At 35.4% G+C, this 18,800-nt stretch overlaps 3 protein-coding genes across 3 annotated transcripts; 1 reads left to right on the plus strand and 2 right to left on the minus strand.

Annotated features, from left to right (window-relative positions):
* Positions 1 to 297: 297 nt before the first annotated feature.
* Positions 298 to 4,195, minus strand: LOC147390156 (RPM1-interacting protein 4-like). The gene is made up of 4 exons (XM_086460168.1): positions 3,913 to 4,195; positions 1,578 to 2,045; positions 1,079 to 1,285; positions 298 to 618 (listed from the first exon to the last, which is right to left on the minus strand). Exons 1-4 carry the CDS (start codon positions 3,916 to 3,918, stop codon positions 583 to 585), a joined length of 717 nt encoding a protein of 238 aa, XP_086316294.1. The 5' UTR covers positions 3,919 to 4,195; the 3' UTR covers positions 298 to 582.
* Positions 4,196 to 6,944: 2,749 nt separating this feature from the next.
* IM (Alternative oxidase family protein) lies at positions 6,945 to 11,864 on the plus strand. Its single transcript, XM_086458110.1, has 9 exons — positions 6,945 to 7,197; positions 7,931 to 8,126; positions 8,211 to 8,304; positions 8,923 to 9,038; positions 9,305 to 9,413; positions 10,216 to 10,284; positions 10,850 to 10,921; positions 11,011 to 11,058; positions 11,533 to 11,864. Exons 1-9 carry the CDS (start codon positions 7,031 to 7,033, stop codon positions 11,754 to 11,756), a joined length of 1,095 nt encoding a protein of 364 aa, XP_086314236.1. The 5' UTR covers positions 6,945 to 7,030; the 3' UTR covers positions 11,757 to 11,864.
* A 1,420-nt stretch (positions 11,865 to 13,284) lies between these two features.
* LOC147390158 (triacylglycerol lipase-like protein) lies at positions 13,285 to 17,548 on the minus strand. The gene is made up of 5 exons (XM_086458112.1): positions 17,290 to 17,548; positions 17,005 to 17,077; positions 15,773 to 15,837; positions 14,189 to 14,298; positions 13,285 to 13,629 (listed from the first exon to the last, which is right to left on the minus strand). The coding sequence occupies exons 1-5, from the start codon at positions 17,404 to 17,406 to the stop codon at positions 13,410 to 13,412; spliced, it is 585 nt and encodes a 194-aa protein (XP_086314238.1). The 5' UTR covers positions 17,407 to 17,548; the 3' UTR covers positions 13,285 to 13,409.
* Positions 17,549 to 18,800: the final 1,252 nt, after the last annotated feature.

Genomic DNA, 18,800 nt, shown 5'->3' on the forward strand with positions numbered 1-18,800 from the left:
AAATCACACATAATCATGCAAATCTTTCATCATTAAAATGTATTAAAAGGTAGAGTTGTTTTAATAATTAGATCTTGTTTTAAGTAGGCAACATGAGGTGCCTCCAATATATTTCTCTCCTTTTATCTACTAAATAGCTATCTTAAGAAGATTATACATTACTTTAAATATATATACATATATATATATTTCAAATCATAACTAAACAATAATAATTTTATAATAGTTTTAGATTAAAATGTAAAATTTAACCTTAATTAGAAATAGAAAATAATAGACCATCAGAAAAATCTCCACTAGAGCTTTCTAATGGATCCGATCTTATTGCAAACCAACTTGTAGATTACAGGGAAAAAAATATTTAACACAAATAACAACACCATATTCCAAGGTGTTAATGAAAAGGCATTAGCCAAAAAAAGTTGTTCTTTTAACGTGCAAGATCGAATAAATGGAAGAAAATTATATGTCGAACAACTGTATATGACTATAAAGAATACAATTCTTAAGGATTGTTCGTGAATACAGGCTTTATATACTTATCATCATTGAAGTGGTCAACGAGAAGCCAATCCATGTAGATCACTTCTTGGACCTCAAAAGTAGGCCGCAACAACTCTGCAGAACCAAACATTGGAGACAAAATAAGGCTTGGACGAATAAATCAGAAAAGAAAAATCAAATGAAGTTCTACAATATTATTTTGATTCTTCATGGACTGATAAGTTCCAACTCAAAACCAATTGGCAAAGAGTGGAGAGGCCCAGGAGCTTATAAGAGAGAGATAAGGCAATAAGTGTCCGATATGGACCTAACTAAACACACCCCTGCACATGTCAGCCGGACTGGGCCAAAGCATGTGGAGATATGAACTGAGTGACGTGGAGGAGAGAAAGGCCCACTAGAGGGCCAGGAGCTTATAAAGAGAGGGATAAGGCAATAAGTGTCTGATGTGGGACTAAACTCAACACGGACTACCATTGAATTTGATCACTATCGATTTCAATTTATCACGATATGTAAAGTTAAAATGTACAAATTGAGACAAAGCATTAGAGCAAGCATGGACTCTACAAACCTTTGAACGTGGAGAAGAACTTCCACGGTTTCTCTGTCCAGCATTATAAATGGTTGGCTCAGTAGGTATTGTTGAGAGCTTAGATGCTCCAATTTGTTTCTCTTCTTTTACTTTGTTAAAGATGATAGTAAACCCTTCGCCTGATGCAGGGTCTGTTTCGTCCCAAGCACCAAATTTGGGTACCGATGCCCCTTGACGCTGCTGTTGCTGATAAAATAGAAAATTCAGGCAATACATGAAAACACATTCTTAAGTTATACAGATTTTCTGAAACACAAGTCTTAAAGATGGATGTAAACCACCGACATATATAGTCTAAGATCTCAGAATTTATGCTCAAATTATTTCAGTGAGGATCCTCATTCTTTCGAGTTTTTTCATCCCTATTCTTTTTACGGAACAATAGAAAACACATAATCAAGCATCATATTGAACACCCATACATAAATGTCCAAACTTCATACAAGATTCAAGTCGGGAAAAAGTAGAGTTCACTTACATCCTCTCGGGGATTTCCACTTTTGTGTCGAGCTGGTGGTGATGACGGGGAGTAGCTATTGCTACCTTCTCCGAAATTCTTCTTTTGACTGGACCTTGTGCGATGATGGTTTGGTTGCAGAAGTGAACGGTCCGAACTGCTTGATTCCGAGTTAATATTCTTACGGCTCCTACTTTTTTGTTGATCCGGATTGATGTTCTGATTAGTGGTATTACGGTGTACACATCCTTCGTCCCTGTTGGCATGTTCTGAAGTGGTACGTGATGGTGGAGCCTGAACTATGTAACTACCACCATAGCTTTCGCGTCCCATAATTCCACCTGTGAAGATGTCTGGGTTCTCTTCGGGATCATTCGGATTGACCATCTTTGCTCCACTGCTTCTCTCTTTACGAGCATTGTCAAAATATGCAGTGTAAGGTACATTTTCTCCATCCCAATTGCCAAACTTTGGAACGTGGGAACGTTGCTGGATGAACCACAAGTAAGCAGATTCATGTAAGGAACAATTAAGTGAGTTTCTAAATTTATTACTACTTAAAGAACCACTGAAATGTGATGGTATAACAAACTTTTTCGGAACTAAAACAGAGAAATTTTATTGAAAACTTATGCATTTCTATTCATTTGTCCGAGTTTCTTAATCAAAACAAATCAGATCAAGAAAACAAGGATATAATTTGTAGCAGGATATGCATATAATGCCACTGGGGGTTCAATGTTTGAGCCCATGGAGCTTATAAATGAAACCTAAAGAATGGAAAAAATATTGTTTGGTGAATACCACATCAATAGATCTAGCATCCACAGCATTTCAAATATTTAGTGTAGGCAACTAAAATAGCATGACTTTGATTGGAAGGATTGCTTCAAAAGGTCGAAACATGATACCACCCTCTTCAAAGTGCAATACGTGTCCACGCAATCCCAACTATGACAGTGACCTTTTAGAACCGCACTTTCATTGGATATAAGGATAAGAGACATATGGCATCATAAAGAGATGGTTGTATAAGTGTTTTTGAAACAATCTTCCCCATTAGAGTTTTCTCCCAAACAATAGGTATTTTTAGGAGATCAAGGAGTATAGTGAAATAGAGAGCTGAAAGAATGTATAAAAAAAACCCAGCACCCACTAAATAAATAAAAATAAGACTAGAAAGAACTATGAGATCAAAAGACAATGATAAAGAGAGAATTTTTAGTTGAGTAACACTCAAATAGAAATCGATGTATTTATTTCAAATTCAAAATATAAAGCCTTCTGTGTGCAAGAAATAGCCCTCACTTGCAAAGTATAAATAAAAAACAAGAACCAAACAAAAAGTATGCAGAAGACAAAAATATTTTACTAACCACAAAACAGCTAAAAGATCGACAGATGAAGCAAATTAAATACCACCAACCAAAACCCAGAACCCCACGATTCCAAAAGCAATACAGAAAACAATTAAACATTCTCAAAACACAAGATAATCCTCCATTAGTAAGTGATGATTCCCAAAAAAAAAAAAAAAAAAACAGCAACCTCGAAAGGCAGCCATAATATCCAAATTAAACAATATTATCAAACTCAAAATCCTAGTAACAACAGCAAAAACCTTTCTTACGGAAGTATTGTTATATGTGAGTCAGTTAAATTAATCTATCACTAACTTTTGTGCCCACATAAGCTTATAACTCAAGATGGGAAGGATGGTTCCCATGAGCCGAGCGTCTTGGCTAGGGGTTGGGTCTCCCCCACCTGTCTTGAGGGGTTTTGGGACAGTGCCCTGTCCCAAATTGTTTGGGGATGTTTCTTAGTGGAGAACTCCATTTGTGCATCTGGGTTTTCCTTATTGATCTGGAACTAAGGATTGGAAGTAGGATTTGGACTTATATAAATGATCGATTTGGGCTTAAAGGTGCTTATCTTGTATTACTTTTAATTCACATATAGTAGAAACTGTTGATCATCGACAACAACAACAACAAACGATATAGGCTCATCTTGTACTATTTTTCAATTCCCACATTATGAAATCTCTTGATCATCCACAACAATAGATATAGCCATTAGAGCTGGACCACAAAAATATATGAGAGTTATCATTTTTCTGGTTCTCTTTTTCTTTCTTGGTAATTTCAATCCATTATGGTTAATGGTCAGTTTTGCAATAAGGTACAACCTAAAAAATTCAATAAAACTCAATCCAACCCTCAATTGAGAAAGTAAATTAAACACCATAAATCAAAACCCACATCATAAAAAAAATATTTAAAAAAAAAAAATCCATCAAAGATCAAATAACATACAAAAGACAGATGAGAAAAAGAAGAGTAACAAGAAAACTTACAGCCATTACTCAAGTGGGTTATAGGTGTTTTAGAAATCTTGGGTCCTTAAAAGAAGAACTAGAGAAAACAAGAAGAACAAGAAGAAGAACCAAGATTTCTTCTGAATCCATTTTGGTATTATTTTGACTTTTGAAGCCGGAAATCCCAGGAGATGTCACTGCTGCAGACAATCATTCGATAGCTTCTAGGCTTCAAAGACTGAAACCAAAAACAATTGTCTTTTTCGCCTGTTGTTTTCTGATTTGATTTCGAATATCAGTTATGATGGCGCGAATCGCTTGATTTGGTCTCTGTTTCGCTTTTTGGCTCCAACAGGAGCGTAGTGTGCGCTCTTTTGGCCCATGTTATACCCACCCCATTTATCCGAGGCACCCCCAACAAATTATTTTGACGATTAGGGCACCCCAACTGATCAAAGCATCCTTTTTTTTTTTGTCAACATGAATACGTCTACATAAACCAAATAAATCTTCTGGAGGAATGTCGATTTGCCAAAGTGTCAATATAGGTGGGGTGCTCTAATCGTGGTAAAACTTAAGTTTTCAATAGTTCATAGGTGCTCTTATTAACACGGGGGGCACCGCGAAACCACAACCCACTCTTTTTCCACCTCATTTATTTCTATATTTTCCTTTTGATATATTATATTACTACCCCCAAATTTTATTTTTACACTCTAAACATGAAATTGAATAATACATCAAGAAAGGAGGGATTAAAACGCAGAAATGAGAAATGGTGTGTAATTATTTTTATTTGGTGTGTTATATATAATCTTATTACTTAAGTTATCGACCTGATTAGACACGATATCCAATCCCTTTTGGCAACTTCATATTTGGATCAATGATTTTAATTTTAATAAGGACTCAATCTAATATGGATCCAATTTGATAGACGATCAGATAGTCAAGTATGTTTGTTTGTATTTTACATATCATTTCATCATGATAGAGCAGATTTTACTCACATGGTGGCAACTAAGTGTGGAAAGATTTTTGTGGGGGTAATAGTGACAGATTTTTTTATTTGTCACTATTATTTATTGCAATAATTGTTAAATACATGCCCTTATCGTCACCACTGTAAATCTACCCTGTTCATCGCGTTGATACAGTCCAACTCCAAAAGCAATTCCTATATGATTGGATTTTTTTTTCTTAAAATTGTGATATGATAAAATCCAATCCAACAAGAATCTGATCCAATGCTTATTAGATTGATTCTCCTTGATCAGATCCAATTATAATCAAAACACCCAACGTGGACCCAATAGATCGATGGAGCTACTTGTGAATTGTGATGATAATGAATTTGGTGTGGGAGTATAGGGTTGACAATGATCCCGAAATGTACCAGGTGTCTGGGCCGATCCTATCTAAAAAACATGACAAATCGAATTTGGATTAAAATCTTAGTTTGAAATAATTTTAGATCTACTCCAATCATTATGAAAAAATTCTGATTCAAACATATTTTAATAATTTTTTATTTTTATTTTTAATTTCATATACATTTTAATCTTTTTGATTTCCCTCTATATTTATAGTTGGAAAGTAGATTTTTTTAAAAGAATCGTGATAATCTGACTCCCTCACATAGCATACTCAAAATACTCTTGTGAGTCATGATATGACATGTGTTAGAACCATAGACTTTATGCCTCGGGATACACTACGCACACCCCCATAAATATGTTTAATTGTGTATCTCGATAAAAGAAAAATCTATAATTTTGGCACATGCCACATCAGGGGAGTATTTTGAATATGCCACGTGGGATGCGTCAGATTATCATTTCTCCTTTTAAAATTTTATATGATTTTAAATTATTTTGAACATTGTTCATATGAAAATAAGATATGTGTTCGAATCGATTTTGGATTAAGAGTTAAATGAAATGGATCGAATTTGATTCACATATTCATTAATCCGTTTGGATGTAGTATATATTTAAAAAAAAAAAAAAAATTTAGACCGATATTAGGGTGTTATTGATCCGTTATCCCATGGGGCCCATCCCATGGGAGTACAGCGTATATTCCTGCCACGTTAGGCAATTAAGATTGGAATGCATGGTTTAGGAACAAGTATTCACTGCCACGTGGTATTTTGAAAATTAATCCTTGGACCGTTGCTGCATTATTCAGTGGTTTCTGTGGTTTCTCACAATACCACGTGGCAGTTGGAGATATTTCTTGTCCGACTTGGTTGATTTTTACAGATCTCTCTATATTTTGTACAATATGGTAGATATCTCTCTACATTTTTAAACCGATGACATACCCCTTGAATTTGGTCCTCTCTGGGAGACAAATATAAAATGAACAGAATGGCCTCATCTTTAACCTCAAACCCAAATATTGATTTTTCTTCCAAAATCTCACCATCTCTATGCTTTACAACCTTTTCAATGTTGTCTTCACCTCTACTTGGAGACCCTTGATTTTTCTACTCAAAAAAATCAACCTTCATCTAATTATTTTTCAAATTGTGTTGGAGTGACCTCAAGATTATACCTCATCACAAATCTTGACACGAAAGTGTGTAAGAACCATAGATATTTTTGACTTGTATATCGATGAAACGTATTTATAATTTCTACATACTTATATGCCAAGATGTGCGATATGATGTACAATTTTGATGTCACTTCAACATTATTCTTTCTTTTTTTTTTTCTCCTTTTTACTAGACAAGATAAGATTAATGATTGACATAATTTAAGATGTGTTCAACAAGTTTTGGATCCTAACATCAACGATACACAAGTTGTCTTATTAACTTAGCCAAATTACCCATTTTCCTCTAGTCACCTAAACATCCTATACTGTCTTGAAATTACTCAGGAGAAAAATTTAAGGATTTTTGGATAGAAAGTAGATATTGATCGATCACAAGGGCATTTAGATCATTTTATATAAGTCTCTCAAAACACCAAGGTCAAGGGGTATCTAAAATATTTATTAAACGTAAAGGGGTTTGTCTAAATCAAACTTCTTGTCTCTTCTCATCATTCGACCGCCTTCGATGACATAAAAAGACACAACGAGGAATATGTGAGCTTCGAGTTCGAAGATCCAACGAAATCGAATATCAGAGAGAGAGAGAGCGATCATGGCGACATGTCTGCCTTCTGTGTTATTGCCAATCTCGGTATCATCCTCATCTTCATCTTCCAACACGAGAAATCGCAGAAAAACAGTTTCCTCCAATTCGAAAAACCCCTTTGTGTACAATCCCCTCTCCTCTACTTCTACGTCGATGCATCGAACCCTCCCAAGGTGAGTTTTTATTTTTTTATTTATTCAAATAAAAAATACTGTAGTTCTCCTATTTTCCTGTTTCGTTTGAGGTTTGAGCTTCCTGAATTCTGTAATTCACTTAGAAATTTGAGTATTTGTTGGAGAGGTGGGTTGGGGGGGAGTGGGGATTTGATTACGTGGTATCCATTTTGTGTTGATTTTATGTTTTTTTTTTTAAATTTATTTATTAATACCCGGAATTGTATTTTTGAAATTTGAGTACTTATCAAAACAATTGATTTTTGAATATATATCTTCTTTTTATTATTATTTAAATTTTACCATTTTGAATGAAAATAATAAAATCCGATTACTTTGGATTTGTATTTATTTAATATTTGAGCTTTGAGTATGAATTGGTGAGAAATTTGGCGTCTTTCTTAGTTGTTGGACTCTCAAGCAGAAATCTTTTGAATGTAAATATTGTTTGAGGATTTTGAGAGGGAATTCTAAAAAATATGGTTCCTTTTATTTGAATCTTATCGAAATTTGGTTTTTTATTTTTTTATTTTTTACAACCAATTTGCATTTTGGTAGCTTAGGAGGTTTAGTTTGTCAGTCATTTGTTGTTTTTTATTCCTGAAAGGAGAAAACTTGCACCTAAGCCAAAAATTGTTGTTAAATTTTTTAGCTTGTTTAAAGAGAAACTCCCGAAAATTAGGTTCCAAATGTTCAGTTTGTGTTCTGAGTTTGCATATTGTGTTTTGTGTAGAAAATTTTATCAAGTCCAAGCATCACTTTTGCAAGAAAATAAAGAGGAAGTGATAGTAGAGGATTCGTTCCAACCAAAAAGTTTCCCAGAAAGTGAAGGGAAAGGAAATGGTGGAGACCCATTGGAGAGTTCATCCTCCAGTGTGTTGGAGAGATGGGCCATTAAATTTGAACAATCTGTGAATATTCTTCTCACGGTATCTTTTCTCCCTCATAACTTCTATCATTTTCGCAAAAAAATTCATTACTTCTACTGCTTTAAATTTGATTGTTTTGTTCAGGATTCAGTTATAAAGATACTTGATGTTTTCTACCATGACCGCAATTATGCAAGGTTTTTTGTACTGGAAACAATTGCAAGAGTTCCTTATTTTGGTGGGTATTCCATTTCTTAAGTCTTTATTTTTTGTGGGTTTTATAGTCTTCTTAGAATGCCAAGACCTTTTCAACTTACCTCACTATTTTGGCACTTGTGTTTGGCTCTGTAAAACTTTTAGGAGAACAAACTTGAGTATGCCTCACAAATATTAATACTGTATCAAACTCGTTAGGATGGTAAAGTCGGTGTATGCCGATAGGATGATATGGATGCAAAACCCATCCTCACCCATGTCCAAGCCGTCCTCATAACTGATCTGTTTCCTTATCCAAAAGAAAAGTAATCTAAAATACAAAAGATAAAAGAAATTCGGGGGACTTGGTTGAACTGAATTGAATGAGTAAAAGGGTAGGTCACACTGACACGCTTATGTGCCTTGAGTGAGCCCTGAGATGAACTCAAGTTTGGGTCATGGATTAAGCGTTATAGTATGCAAGTGTGTGTGTCCCGAAGATTTCAATTTCTAGAGGTGTTCAGAAACCCTTTCAGAGAACTCAATGAATTTCGTCCAAAGTTTGTCAATTTGATCATTGAAACTTGACAATTAATGAGAAAAACTTTTATGGCCATCTTATCATGCATGCTAACTGTGTGTGTCTTTGATGTTATGGAAGCCTTCATGTCTGTGCTGCACATGTATGAGAGTTTTGGTTGGTGGAGAAAGGCAGATTATTTGAAAGTGCATTTTGCTGAAAGCTGGAACGAGATGCATCATCTACTTATCATGGAGGTACCCAATTTTCCCTCTAGTGACTTCCCATTTTTCATGTTTACACGCTTCTTATTTTTTGTTTACTGAAACAACTTTCTGAATCTTATGTATTATAAACATCATATTATTATACATTGTGAGTAATCAACACTTGGGTATATGCAATTAGACCATGATAGATAGGATGGTTGAGCAAGAAGCTTCATATTATGAGTTGCTCTTTTAAGTCTTCTGAGTTTCATAGGTTGCTTGATGTTTAGAGTGTGTCATGTTTCTATTTGCAGGAACTCGGGGGTAATGAGTGGTGGTTCGATCGCTTTCTTGCTCGACATATCGCAATCTTTTATTACTTCATGACAGCCTTTATGTATGCTGTAAGCCCGAGAATGGCATGTAAGTTTGGGGATCCAAATTTGCTTTGATAGCAATATTTTAGTTCTCTCTTTCTTGACATTATCACTGAATGAGTGCCTTCTTGTTCTGAAAGGAGCTGAGGACTTTTGATAAGAGGATGAAACTTTCTCTAAACTTTACCATTTTCATTATTTTTTCCCTTTTCCCCACCAAGCACAATAGAACAACTCAGAACAGCCAGACGGTTTTTATTCCTCCAAGCAGAAACCGGGATACTTATTCAATTATTGTGGCTTAATTTCTCAAAGAACCAAACTTCTTACTGGCATCTTCACTTGTGCCCCCTACAATGCCAATAACATTCTATGGTGTTGAAAAACCTAGTTTTCATGGCATCTATGTTCCCTCAGTCACGTATTTACACTAGAAAATTTCTTCTCTAAACTGATGATAGCATCGTTTCTGACTTAAGGGAACTCGAACCCCTAAACCCAATCTCTCTGGCTGCTTAGTTTCACAAATTTGTTGCCAAGCACCAGCGAACTTTTTTTTTTTCTTTTTGCCCTAAGATCAGTAAGCCCTGTTTTTAATTAGATGGAGCGAATTGAACCCAGTACCTATGGCATCACCCATAGACCAACTAACTTGTTTACTGATTTTTGGAGCTTGCCTCTCATCTGAGAATCCTTTGGATATCTCACCTTTTCACGGTAGTGGTTGATGTTGGAGTATCTACAATTTTTACTCAAAGATTGAAATAGAAGTTTTCAACAGAATATACTACAAGGCATTAGATTCAGATGCTATATGCGTATCTTCTTCTTATTCATGATTTTTGCAGATCATTTTTCTGAATGTGTGGAGAAACATGCATTTGAAACTTATGACAAGTTTATCAAGCTCCAGGGAGGTAAGTTTACATTTCATTTGGTTGAGTTATGCATTACTAGAGAAAACAGATGATACCATTGAATTATATTTGTAAAACTGTGTAGTCTCCACCATTTTGTTTTTGGTTAACGGGGGTATCCGAACTTATGTCCGAGTAGTGGGACCGGGTGAGCCATGGCCTGGACCAAGGCATATGGGTCACTCCCCCAGGCACGTGCAACGCCCACACATCACACTCACTAGGTAAGTGAGGGTACACCCTCGCGGGTGACCTTGAGGAGCCATTGCTCATATTGGGTATCGAACACAACTTACAGACTCTCACCGCTTATTGGATTCGAAATTGCCATTGAGCCAACCCCTTGGGGTTTAGTCCTGCCATATGTTGGCTTGCATAGAGAGGGGTCCTGACCATCCATGAGCGGACATTGCTAGGGATCTATTAAAACATTCCAATCGGTTGATTCTAACCATCCAACATATGAATTTTTTTGCCCCCCTGGCAAAAAAAGAAAAAGAAAAAACCGTAATTATTCACACTGTTTCAATGAGAGTAACGTGTTGGTTTCATTACATTGATGCAGAAGAATTGAAAACTTTGCCTGCCCCTCAAGTTGCAGTCAAATACTACACAGAAGGCGACTTGTACTTGTTTGGTAAGACCATCACCACCCTTATTACTACCTAGGTTCCAAGTCTTCAACTGCTGTCTTTGTGAACACAAATATTTTGTATCTCTTTCCAGATGAATTTCAAACTGACAGACCTCCCAAGTCTCGAAGGCCAGTTATAGGTAAGGATTGATCCAACTTTATTTTTATGGTGTTTTGATCTGTATTATGGTTGTTTGCTTTGTTGTTCAGTTTGCATTCACGGTATGCAAATCATCCTACATGCTCTAGAAAGGGGAGTTGCTTAAAAGTTTCACTACAACTTGTCTAAGTTCTGAGTGCATAAGCAATCAATAAAAAAATAAAATGATTGCTGAAAACTGATTGTTATTCGATTCTCATGTTTAATCTTTTTTTAACTTGTCTGAACATCATTGACTTCAAACAAACCGATCTCATTAGTTGGTGTTCTTGAATCTGTAAGAGGAATATTTATGAACTTTTCTTTAGACCTTGGTTTCTAACATCATTTTTGAAGTCCCCTTGTCTAATACTAGTACACAGAAGATCTTAGCAGGAACCATCATGTGTGTTTCTTAGTTTTTACGAGATATAATAAAAACATGCTAATTGAAATCTTGCATCTTTTCTTTCAGAGAACTTGTATGATGTGTTTATGAACATAAGAGATGACGAAGCAGAACACTGCAAGACAATGAAAGCTTGTCAGACTCCTGGAAACCTACGCTCTCCTCATTCTAATACAGATGATTCCTTTGAAGATGACTCTAGCAGTGTCCTGCCTGGAACAGATTGTCAAGGAATTGTAGATTGTTTAACGAAGTCTGTAACCTCTCCTCAAGTAAAAGAAAAAATATAAGTAAAAAATAAATAAAGAGGGTGACAATTTAACAATAATCAAATATATATAAATGAATTGTATAGATAGAAACAATGTTGATTTAATACAAGTTTTGATTCTGCGGTAGAGAGATGTTCTTTCTAGATTTGGTTCTTGTAGTCAATAATTCTTTAAATGGTGGAGTAATCTCTGTCTAGTACAAATGGAATGGGGGAGAGAGAAATGGCTTGTAGAGCTTGCAGTGTCTACAAGTGACGTAGTCATCATTCAAGAAATCATGAACATTTTTGTTAACCGAAATTAGTCTAGCACTTTCTTTTCCAGCACAAATATGAATGCTTTTTGTGTTTTTGACCAGAATGGCATGTGTTACCCATTGTATGGTGACGAAACATGGGCTGATGTGTTGATTATTTTTCTTAATGTGGGCATTCTGTCTGTTATAATGGTTGGGAGCGAGGAGTAGGAAAGGTTTTTGTGTCACAACAGTCATGCTCCATTTCATGTTTTGATGGTGGAAGTATATAAAAAGAAATATTCAGGCTGATGGTCCTAAAAGAACGAGAGGATGATCCAGAATAACATGGGATGGAGATGGTAAAAGAAGGTATAAACTCGCTCTCAATAACAGAAGACATGGCTTTGGATGGAGTGGCATTGATGAACAGGACTTGTTTATCTCTAATTTTGGGGTAAGACTGTTGTCATTGACGGTGGAATTGTGGGAAAACATTATTACCATTTGACTCCATTCATTGCCTTCCTAATTCCTATGTTAAAAGAAGGTTGTGTTTGACGGGCCATGGGTTAAAATATCGTATCGATTGAATGTTTCAGTTAATGAAAAAATTGATACGGTATCGGCCGATACATTCGATACAAACTGATACATTCTGATATAAACTCGATACATTCAATGTATTGGGGTCAATGCCAATATGTATCGACCGATATTTTAGACATTCAATGTATTGGGGTCAATGCCAATATGTATTGACCGATATTTTAGACCATGGACCTGGCTACATGCTGCAACATACTCCCATCACTCCACTGGGAAACACTAGAAATATGTAACTTGGATCATTAATCATACTGAATGCGTTCTCTACTGCAACACCCCCCTTAATTTTGCCCCATTTGAAATGGGTGGGGAAGCTCTCAAATTTTAGTCTAAATGTACTCTAGCCTAAACAAGATATCTGCTGGAACTCACTCTCTACCACCACTTAACTACCATGATGAAGGCTAGACTCTCTTCATTCTACTGTTTTTTCATCAAGAATTTGTAACAAGACAATGTTATACTATAAGGTGACATCACACATTGCCGATGTGTTTGTGGATAGTTTCATTATTGAAAAAGGGCTCCCCTTTGTGTTGTTTAATCCCTGATTTTGAACTTTTTATCTTCACATCGATAAAAATCTTCTTCTATTCTTTGCAAACTACAGCATTTATAAAATCCTAGCTTCACAAACCAGGTGAGCTAGTTTGATTTAAAACCAGGATCACCATTTCAAATAGCAATCTTGAAGATGCAAAAGACCGACAAATCGAAAAGATGTATTAAAATTGCTATAATCCCAAGTTAAAGAGGATAATTTTACAAAAGATATTCATATTTTTTCATCGGTGAAACTTAGTAACCATTCGACTGAGTCACAACTTTTAACTGCTAACAAGATTGTTGGGTTTGCCAGGAAGTGTGGTGGTGGTGTCCTGCAACACTTCGGAATTTGTAGCAGTACTATCTGGTGGCCTGGTCCTGGTCAATGGCCTTCTTAGGAATTGCCACCTCCGTGGCTTTATCTGTCCCAGCAATTTCAGCTGCTCTTTCCTGAACTTCCTATTTGCATACCATCTTCCACCTCGCCAACCCAAACCATACCTACAATGAGTGGAAAAAAAGGATAATTCAGATGAGAAGATTTGAGTTTCTGCATTTAGTTACATAGGCTAAGTCTGCTTATTGTATAAAAGTGTTACATAGGAACACATTTTTTAGACAACTTTCAGCAATATTGTTGGTGTTTCTGTGTATGCATGTAACAAATATCTACGTTTTAATTGTTGCTTTGCCTATAATTCAGGAATTTTAGTTTTCGGGAAAAAAAAATATTTTGGTTAATAGGACAATAGTTCGGATTCAGTTCACATATTCATTAATTTGTTCGGATTGGATTGGGTATATGTTTAAAAAATTTCGGATTGGTATTGGAGTGGTATTGATCTGGTACCAAACCGATCCGTTGCCAGTCCTAGGCTCTAGAAAGGGCAAGAGGAAAACTGAAAATGACATGGGTAGAGGTAGTATGAAAAGATATGAAGAGGCATGCCTTTGATTGAGGATTATGTATGGTTCATGATAGAGTTACATGGAGAAATAGGATTCATGTTGGCGACCACAGTAAAGGGATAAAGTTGTAAATAGATGTTAAAGAACAAACCCAATAACTAATGAGGTTCCAGCAGTGGCAATGCAAGCTGAAGTGCTGATATTTCCTGAACCAACAATCTTCTTAATTTCAGCATGTTCAATATGATGATTGTTTTTCATCTGCTCAAAAAAGAAAAGAAAAAAGAACACCATTATTCTCATGCCTAGCAAATACTGCTAAGAATAGCATAAAACATGAACCACTCAAGGCAACATTCCATGATGCACAAATAAAATTATTATCCTATTTCTATCCTAAACAAATACAGTGGTCATTACTGCTAGAGTGAGTGAGTGAGTGTGTGTGTGTGTGTGAGAGAGAGAGAGAGGTCCAACTATGGGTTCAGACTAAGCACATGTACCAGGTCATTGGTCCATCTAAATTTGTTTAATAATCAAACAGGTAGTCCAGAACAGTTATAATAGGACACTGATGTCAAAGCCCTGGTGGGAAATACATTACCACCTAAATCCCATTACGAAAACAAGGAAGTCAGGTAACAATTAAACGTTTTTTTGTGTGCGCGCCCATTTCCAACAATTATCAGTGTGCTACTACTGTACAAACTTAAAACTCCAACTGTGACATCATTGGCCTTAAAAAGGTATGGCGGGGGAGGGGTTGGTCTTCAAGGTATTTCAAGAATTACGAATACAATCTATGAAATGCTCTAAAAGAGTGATAGGGAAGCCAAAAAGGACAAGGTGATGCAGGAACTATGTCCAAAAGCCTAGGGCTGAAACAAAGTTTTTCTGGACCTCATAATCAGGCCCAAATTTTACATAAAATTTTCTGTGCCATGGTCTAGCCCCTTTTTAGACCATATTCCCAAATCAGTTGCAAGACCCAAAATTCAGCTCATTAAGAATACTTTTGGAATGTTCAAACTTCAAACTACGACTACATAAATTACTATGTTTAGTAATTACACCATTGGCGAAATGGTATATGGGTTCATACGCCCCAAGACTTACCTGGTATTTTGCCAATGATGAGTAATGAATGTTAAAGATTGTCGAAGAGCAAGCAATCAAAATGATTCCAAACAATATAATTCATAAATGGAGAAGATCTTTTGCTGCAAAATCCTACCTGGGTTGAAGTTACTGAGCCAACATAAGAGGCAACATTAGGCTACTGAGCCATATATTTCATAATGCATGTTTTGACACAAGCTTCCAATTTAAGACAATGAGAAATTAATAATTCGATATCCCTGGGGTTTCCCAAAGGCCTGGATTTTTTACAAGATCATTTAAATACTCACAAATGAGTGTAAAAACTATGAGATAAGAATAAAATCTGAAGGGCATTCGAAATGATAACTTCTTTCCCCAAACCGACAAGCAACGGGTGTAAGCATCCACTAGAATTCCCAGTTCTTCGCAATTAGACCTCAGATAATATGACCATTAGCAAAGAAATGATGAAGACAATGTTGGGGACTTTCTTTGATCAGTATTATAAAAATTTATGCAATTCAGGTTTGCCTAAAAGTCTTAATAGAATATTATTAATTAGGGTCCGGTCAGGAAATCACAAAATAAAGTTCTAGTAACTCAGTCTAAGAAATCAATATGATAAGCAACTTACAGCATTTTCTATAGAGTCAAGCCTTTCCTCAACTTTTGCTTGATGAAGGTACCGTAAAGAATAACCTGCAACACAATTTCAAAGTTCAAGAGGGAGCTAGGCCCCATCTAAACTACAAACACACACAAAGAGAGATAAGAGTCGTTACTAGATCATTACTATTCCTAGTAGACTACAAGATTAATTTCTTGATCTTCGCTAGGTGTATAATGGTAAGTTTTATTGAGGATGATAATGATCTCATTATGAAGCTACCAAGTACAAGCAACTTCTCTTATATTTCCTGAATAAACTTGCATTCTTATTGGCACTTGTCTTAGTGGATTTCAAAGTGAATATGATATCTCAAAACCAAATTTGCTGTCCAATTGCTACACCATAATTTTTTCCTTTTTGTTATTCTTTTTTAACACATAAGGTGAACGTTATCCAACGAATTAGTGAGTTCAAGAAGATGCTTATCTAAGAAAAACGGGGGATATAATCATATCTTTGGACAAGCTAACATTCCGGGGCCTGAATTTATGGATATTCCAGTAGAGGTACTGAAAAGTAGTCATTGAAAAGTCCCTATAAACTTTATAAGCATTTTAGAGATGTTTTTAACCTTGGAGAAGCATATATTCTTTTGGGGGGCTTGTATTACAGCATATATCAGCAAGTAGGATTGTTGAGAAGCATATATTCTTTCGTGGTGTTTGCTACATTGTGGTTGTGCAATTGGAATTTTCAGAAGTTCTTCAGGGTTTGTTGGTGTTTCCAGCCGACACCATCATACAAACCCGCAACATGAGAAGATTTGAATCGGTAACTGAGGAAACATACAACCATGGTTTTAATTCTCGTCCGATACGTCTCGGTATCGTCCACGAACGAGAAGGATAGACAAGTCAAACGAATCGGACAAGATTTAAAACCATAGTTCATTTTTTCTCATTGTTGAATGAGAAAACTCAAACGTATCGGAAAACTTGTCCGAGATGACTCGGTCTCGTTCAAATCAATCTTGTTGAAGACTTCTAAAATAGGGTTTTTGCCTTTCTTTCCTATCTGACTTTAAAATTCTGTTATCTTCAATAAAATCATTGCTTTTGCAATAACCTTGGATGGTTTAATTAGAGTTCCTAAGTCCAAACATTCTAGAAAGTTTCAAATACGAATAATCCTTTAAAAACATAACCAATCAAACAAGAACTAAAGTGAATTTCAAGTTCAACCCTAACAGAACTCACCAGCCCATGCAGTTGCAACTGATGCTAAAGAAGTCGAAATTGTAAACACCACCCTATGTCTCTCAAAAATATCCTTAAAAAACACAGAAATAAAACAAAAATTATAACTCAAAACTAATTATCCATACCCCATTAAAACAGCAACAAAAGCAATTGAAACCCATAAAAAAAAGCTGATAAAATACAAATTAAAAAGAAAAAAAAAAAAACCAAACCCCACGAAAAATTAATCGAAACCCATTAAATAAATATCAAATTAGATCCTAAAACAAGGAAAGAGAGTACCTTGGTAGAAAAATAGGTGTCTTGAACAGCAGACCATGAGTTCAAAGCTTTCCTTCTCAAGCGAGGAACGGCTAGAGAACCAAAAATCGAAGACCCAGAGATCCTTAGACGATGCATTCTCCTCGAGAATCGGTTTAGGAATCCAATTCTCGAGTTTTCTCAATCTGGGTCTAGAACATATGAGAACTTCTTTTGCAGAAAAGAGACGACTAGCGAGGATCTTCTCCAGTTCTCCCCGATCGAACAGTTATTTTGATTTGACTTCAGAGGCTTAATTAATAGGGTGATTTAGAATTACGCCCTCCATTTTTTGGTGAATATATGAGGAGAACCCCAATGTTTTTAAACTGATGACACACCCTTGATCTCGGTCTGCTTCTATGGGCTAATAAAAATGACCTAAATACTCTCATCTTCAACCACTAATGAAAAATCCATCTTGATTTTTTTCCCCCAAAATCCACCATCTTAAATTTTTATGGTAAATTAGTTTAATCTACTCAACCTTATCTTTAATCATCATTTTGAACCACACCCTAACCGTTTGTATAAAACTTCAACATTTTTTTTATGAATAATGTTTTTCTGACACCCCCCTCTTATACACGCCCCTCACATTGCATGTGTTAGAATTATAAATTCTTTTCTTCGGGATACACAACTGCACATATTTATGAAGATGTAAATTTGTATCCCAAGGGAAAAAATCTATGATTCTAACCCATGCCACGTCAAGGGCGTGTGTCAGAGGGGGCGTTAGAAACTGACAACTTTTTTTATACCAAAATTTTCATCTACTTTATCAAAACAAGCAATAATGAAATTTGAGTTAGGTTTCATCATAGGGTAACATAAATAAATAAGAAAAGACAAGTTAACATAATATACAATTCGCCTTGACGATTGAAGGTTGACGGAAAAACCATCACTTTGGGAAGAAAAGTAAAGGATTTTGGACTAAAAGTTGAAGATGTGGGCATTTAATTCAATTTTATTGGTCTCTCATGAAAGCTTGAGGTCAAGCGAACATACCATAAACTAAGAAGTTTAAACTGGTGCGCAAATAAAAATAGTATCAGTTCATTTTACATGAATTAATGAATATATTTAAGAATTTTTTTTATGATTTAAAATATTAATTATGTATGCCTTGCGGCACAGTCTTTAGGATCCGTCAGATGGTGAGTCTTCTTTGATGATAATAAAGTTACAAATTATAAAAAACTAAAATATACAAAAAAAAAAAAAAAAATACTTTACTCCTTAATAATAAAAGTGTGATATTGTCCCCACAATATATCTTGTGGCGCATTTTTTGGGCCCCACATTATATTTAGAGTACTTAAAAATGATCAACTATTTAATGACTAAAGATCATCCATAAAAGAATGCTCAAATCCAAATGGAAGTCACCTAAGATTATCAAATCTGAAGATGTTAATGAGGCCAAAATGTGGCAATATGAGTGACTTAAAGTCTTCCTAATGACGTCAAATCTATATATGGATATC

Source organism: Akebia trifoliata, chromosome 11, assembly GCF_017979445.1.
Source record: "Akebia trifoliata isolate Shusen 1 chromosome 11, ASM1797944v1, whole genome shotgun sequence".
In the NCBI taxonomy this organism is placed as follows: Eukaryota; Viridiplantae; Streptophyta; class Magnoliopsida; order Ranunculales; family Lardizabalaceae; genus Akebia; species Akebia trifoliata.